Below are 4,809 nucleotides of genomic sequence, written 5' to 3'. Positions count from 1 at the left end.
TTTCTACTTACCGCCACTGTAAAGTATTAGTTCCTCTCTATACACCTAATTTTATTTCATTTACAATACTCTTGTATTTTTACTTTTGTTTAATCTTCGCTTGTATTTTAGACTTCATTCTTTATTGTGTTTCTTTCTGCTTCATCTTGTTCTGTACTGTAATCTTGGAGCAAGCTGGCACACGAATGTCCTTCTGGGTTTATAAAGTCTTATCTTATTCACTGACATTAGAGTGCTCCAGGGACGAGTCCTAAAACCGGGAAATGAATTAACATTTGTAATTCTCTTTAACCTTGTCCCAGAGTCAATGGGTTTTTAATAGTTTGGTGAGGTTTTGAAGTGGAGCAGATTTAAGTGGGGTTTGATAAGAGGACTGTTGGTTTGTGCTCTACTGAGTGGTGTGCTAGTTCTAACAGGAAACATCAGAACTGAGCTAGAAGAGCAATGATAACTGCAGCCTGTGCAGCAGGAGGATCCAGGCTGGGAGCAGCTTGATCGTCTGTTTGAGGGTAAAGACCTGTGGTTACTTTTACAAACCTTTTTCACTGCTTTGAGCAAAACCAACCAAATTCCAGCTTCATTCATTCTAATGTGAAAAGTTACAAACATGGAAGTAGAAGGACCAGGCTGAGAAAACGGTGCAGAGTGAATCTTAATGTTTAATAGTGGATAGACAGGGAACCTGCTGGTTACACGGTTTGCACCTCAGACCATTCGAGTGTTGAGGAAATGATCAGGATACAATCATTTAAAGGAAAACACTCGTTATTTGAGACGGACTAAGATCAAATTCTTGAAGAAACTAGCACGTAACTCTTTACTGACCAGTCCGTAGATTATGGGGTTGATTGCTGGTGGAATGATGATAAACAGGATGCTGATGAATTTCTTGATGTTATGAGAGAGTGAGGTCATCCTGTGACTCACGATAATGGTGAGTGAAGCGATCTCGTAGAGCACATACACAACAAGGTGTGACGCACATGTCTGGAAGGCCTTGCTGCAGACTCTGCTGTCAGCTCGGCCTCGTTTAACAGAAGCATGTAGGATTCTAAAGTAGGAAAAGGCAATGATGACGAACATCCCTGTACTCAAGGTCCAGGACATCGACAGACCTAGAAAAACAAGAAAATCACAATTATCTCAAAGTATCGTGTCAACTCCTGTCATTCCTTTGACTGACTCCGCCTTCCAGTAACAGCACAGTGAACTTTAGAAATCATAAATATTATCTAGATGACATATTTACATTTTATTGTATAACGCTGTGAGAGCCGCAGCAATATGAAGCTAATGAACTCATTTCACTTTGGTTCAACATTGCAATGAATCAATGAATTAACATTTTCTTTGATTTCTCAGAGAATAATTCATGGAAGTTGATTTGAAAAAGTCGGGCATTGTTAGGGGACTGCGATTTGATGCAGATCCAAATAAAAGTCCTGGATCTAGTGAATTTAAATGTGGTTTCTCAAGGGGACCTCTCAAGAGGAATGCACTCTGCTGAGCTGCTGAGTTCTGTGGAGTCTTGCTCTGTGTGCTGTTGTTCGTTTTGAAATCCGGCCGCCTGCTCCGTGTGTTCTACACCAGTGCACTGACCATAGATGTTATTGGTGGGGGTGGACCTGCAGGCCAGGTTCATGATGACCCGGTTGCTGCAGTAGACGTGTTGGATGGTGTTGCCGCACAGAGGAACATTGATGTGAAGGGTGAAGAGCACACTGATACAGAGCAGAGCCACGGACCAGGCCAGGACGCAGCAGGTCTGCAGCCGAGCTGACGTCATGATGGCCTGATACCTGAGCGGCTCACACACAGCAATGTACCTGCAGACAGTGTTTCAGGTTATAGATATATTTTATATGAGATATATTTTATATATAAGGTCTCAGCATCTCTTACTGTGTGCTGCTAAGTTCATAAATATGTGAGAACAAGGATATTTCTATGAATACAGAGACACTTTATGGTTTCAAACAAAGAAGTGGTTGAGAATTATTATACTTTATAAAACCATGCGAATTTGTGTCTTCTGCTAGTCAAGAAAAACACGTTAACATTAAATGAGTTTGTTTCCACTCACGTTTTCTGTGAAAATCATTGTACCTGGATCTAAAAAAACACTTTTCTTCCCCCTGGATTTAGACTGAGAACTTGGGAAGGGGGCAACAAGATCGATATGCAACAAAGGTCCATATATAACACATATTACAGATAATTCTGGTGAGGAGCCTTCGATACCTGTCGTAGGCCATCGCAGCCAGAAGAGTCTGCACTGCGGCACCGTACGTGTGCACAGAGAAGGCCTGGGCCATGGCTGTGATGTAGGTGATCCTCTTCTCCCCAGTCAGAAAGTACATCATCATGCGAGGCAGCACCGCGGTGGAGCCCAGCACATCGACGACTACCAGATTACAGAGCAACACAAACATGGGTCTGTGCAGGTTCTTGTCTATGACAATGATGCACATCACCACACCGTTCCCCAACAGCACCACCATGTAGTGAAACAGAGCGAGGAAGAAGAGGAACGATCCGTAGCCTGGTGGTACGTGGAAGCCCTCCAGCTCGAACACGATAGGCTGCCTGAGAGGAGTCATCACTGACCCGTTCTCCATCCACAGCTCCTGTAGAGCTTGATCACACTCTTCTGAATCCCAAACTTTCAGGAATCAGTTTGTCACCGAAACCCCAGGAGCAGAAAACTGGTGAATACTCGATCAATTAAAAAGATTAGCGCCACCGGCAGTAAAACAGGAAACTGATGCTTGATTACATTACATTTCATTTAGCTGATGAACAAATGGTGTTCCAATAAATACAAAAAGTCAAAAGATCATAAAACTGTTCAGATTCTTTTCAAAAGCCTAAAACGTCCTGTCAGTCGTCCTCTCGTCAGAGCGCTGTGAAGCTCTCACTTGTCTGAGGAGAGTTTCTGCCTTAAATGATTTTACATTGAGTTGTGAGAGTCCATCAGCTGATCTCTGCCCACAGACATCATCCCTATTGAAACAACCCCCCCCCCCCCCAAACCGCCCTCTGTGGCTTATGTCTCTAACGGGATCATTCTGAAGCACGTGTTATAGTAACAAGGTTATTCTTACTTCTTGTTGTTGTGATATTCTTCTTGTACTCTCCCGTTGGGTTTCTGCTCTAAATAAGACACTGAAGGTTTTGATGTCGTAGAAAAACCATCAGAGTTTGTCTTTGATGTACTGGGAATGAGTAGAAAGGACATGGCCGGTGCCAGTAAACCAGTAACTCCAAAATTGCACCAGTATTAGTCAGCAGGAAAATGTAAAAACTACAGAACATGGCAGAAGGATGGGACATGGGTAGAACTCAGTAGATGTTGGTAGAACCAGGTTTTTCAATCTCTTATGATGAAGGAAATCGGACACATTTAGCAAACTGGTATCTTTGAGTGTGTGTAATTTGTTCATTGACCCTCTTCTGCAGGGCCCCTCTTCTGCAGGGCCCCTCCTCTGCAGGGCCCCTCTTCTGCAGGGCCCCTCTTCTGCAGGGCCCCTCTTCTGCAGGGCCCCTCTTCTGCAGGGCCCCTCCTCTGCAGGGCCCCTCCTCTGCAGGGCCCCTCTTCTGCAGGGCCCCTCTTCTGCAGGGCCCCTCCTCTGCAGGGCCCCTCTTCTGCAGGGCCCCTCCTCTGAAAGACCCCTCCTCTGCAGGGCCCCTCCTCTGCAGGGCCCCTCTTCTGCAGGGCCCCTCCTCTGCAGGGCCCCTCCTCTGCAGGGCCCCACCTCTGCAGGGCCCCTCCTCTGCAGGGCCCCTCTTCTGCAGGGCCCCTCCTCTGCAGGGCCCCTCCTCTGCAGGGCCCCTCCTCTGCAGGGCCCCACCTCTGCAGGGCCCCTCCTCTGCAGGGCCTCTGCAGTGTGTGTGTGTGTGTGTGTGTGTGTGTGTCTGTGTGGGGGGGTAATGAGTGTCCTGGAGGCCTCAGACCTCCCAGGAGTCTCAGTGACCAGTGCTTTAATAGAATTAGAAGCGTCAGTGAGGCGTTCAGGGGCTGATGGGCAGGGAGCAGCTTCTCAGTGGGACTGGTCTGGTTCTCAGTCAACGTTCCAGTTCATCCCAGAGCTGCTGAATGTGTGTCAGCCTAAAGGTGTCACACCAAACTGGGAAACTTGGTCTGAAACTTTCCATGATGTTGAGTTGGATGAATCTACGAGCTGATCCCAAACCAGGTTCCCAGCCTCAGAGCAGACGCACCTGCACAGTTTCTGCTCATTGAAGTTTCACTGGAGTCTGTCTATTAGATGATGATGTAATGTTCAGAGGTCAGGGTTCACACAGAGACATGTCATCCTCATCATGTTGTTGTGAGTCCCTGTGTGTCCCCGGAGGCCCCTGGTGTCAGGTTGACCCTCTGAGCTCTGATAAACATCTATCACTCCCACAGGACTAATTAGCAGCACGAACTGGTAAGTGTTTTGTTCGGAGGCAGCTCACAGCGGACCATCAACACTCATTACTGGCTGCTGTGGTAACTGCATCACACAATGATGAAACCTTCTGTTGTGGTTTGATGTTCAGCAGCAAAGTTCTACTGTGCAGAACTTTGCTGCTGAACAGAGGAAGCCCAGATACATTATGATTACTATGAATGTATCAGTCACGTGTCCTTGTTCAGAAAATAAGCACTTTGTTGTAAAGTGTTTGTGTAAAGTTCACGGTGCAGAAATATATGAATGATACTGGAACCAGAACAAAGAGTTCCCTGAATAGATTCATGCCGTTAGATTAAAGAAGAATTAAACTTCACAATACAAATGACATGACACATGAATATGATTGGTG

General features: G+C 46.1%; 1 protein-coding gene across 1 annotated transcript; it reads right to left on the bottom strand.

Moving 5' to 3' along the window:
* Nucleotides 1-765: 765 nt before the first annotated feature.
* On the bottom strand, nucleotides 766-3,238 carry LOC117774782 (olfactory receptor 2K2-like). Its single transcript, XM_034607433.1, has 4 exons — nucleotides 3,217-3,238; nucleotides 2,242-2,650; nucleotides 1,600-1,826; nucleotides 766-1,115 (listed from the first exon to the last, which is right to left on the bottom strand). Exons 1-4 carry the CDS (start codon nucleotides 3,236-3,238, stop codon nucleotides 766-768), a joined length of 1,008 nt encoding a protein of 335 aa, XP_034463324.1.
* Nucleotides 3,239-4,809: the final 1,571 nt, after the last annotated feature.

Source organism: Hippoglossus hippoglossus, chromosome 14 (assembly GCF_009819705.1).
Source record: "Hippoglossus hippoglossus isolate fHipHip1 chromosome 14, fHipHip1.pri, whole genome shotgun sequence".
NCBI lineage: Eukaryota > Metazoa > Chordata > Actinopteri > Pleuronectiformes > Pleuronectidae > Hippoglossus > Hippoglossus hippoglossus.
The sequence above is the reverse complement of the archived record's forward strand: the minus strand, read 5'-3'. Positions and strand labels throughout refer to the sequence as shown.

What these genes read in the sequence shown, in the direction of transcription:
- LOC117774782 (XM_034607433.1), bottom strand. Translation starts at nt 3,238, where the DNA reads ATGTCCTTTCTACTCATTCCCA. An exon ending in GTCCTTTCTACTCATTCCCA is followed by an intron (nt 2,651 to 3,216) that starts GTACATCAAAGA and finishes TTTGGGATTCAG; the next exon opens with AAGAGTGTGATCAAGCTCTA. An exon ending in GCTGCGATGGCCTACGACAG is followed by an intron (nt 1,827 to 2,241) that starts GTATCGAAGGCT and finishes CACTGTCTGCAG; the next exon opens with GTACATTGCTGTGTGTGAGC.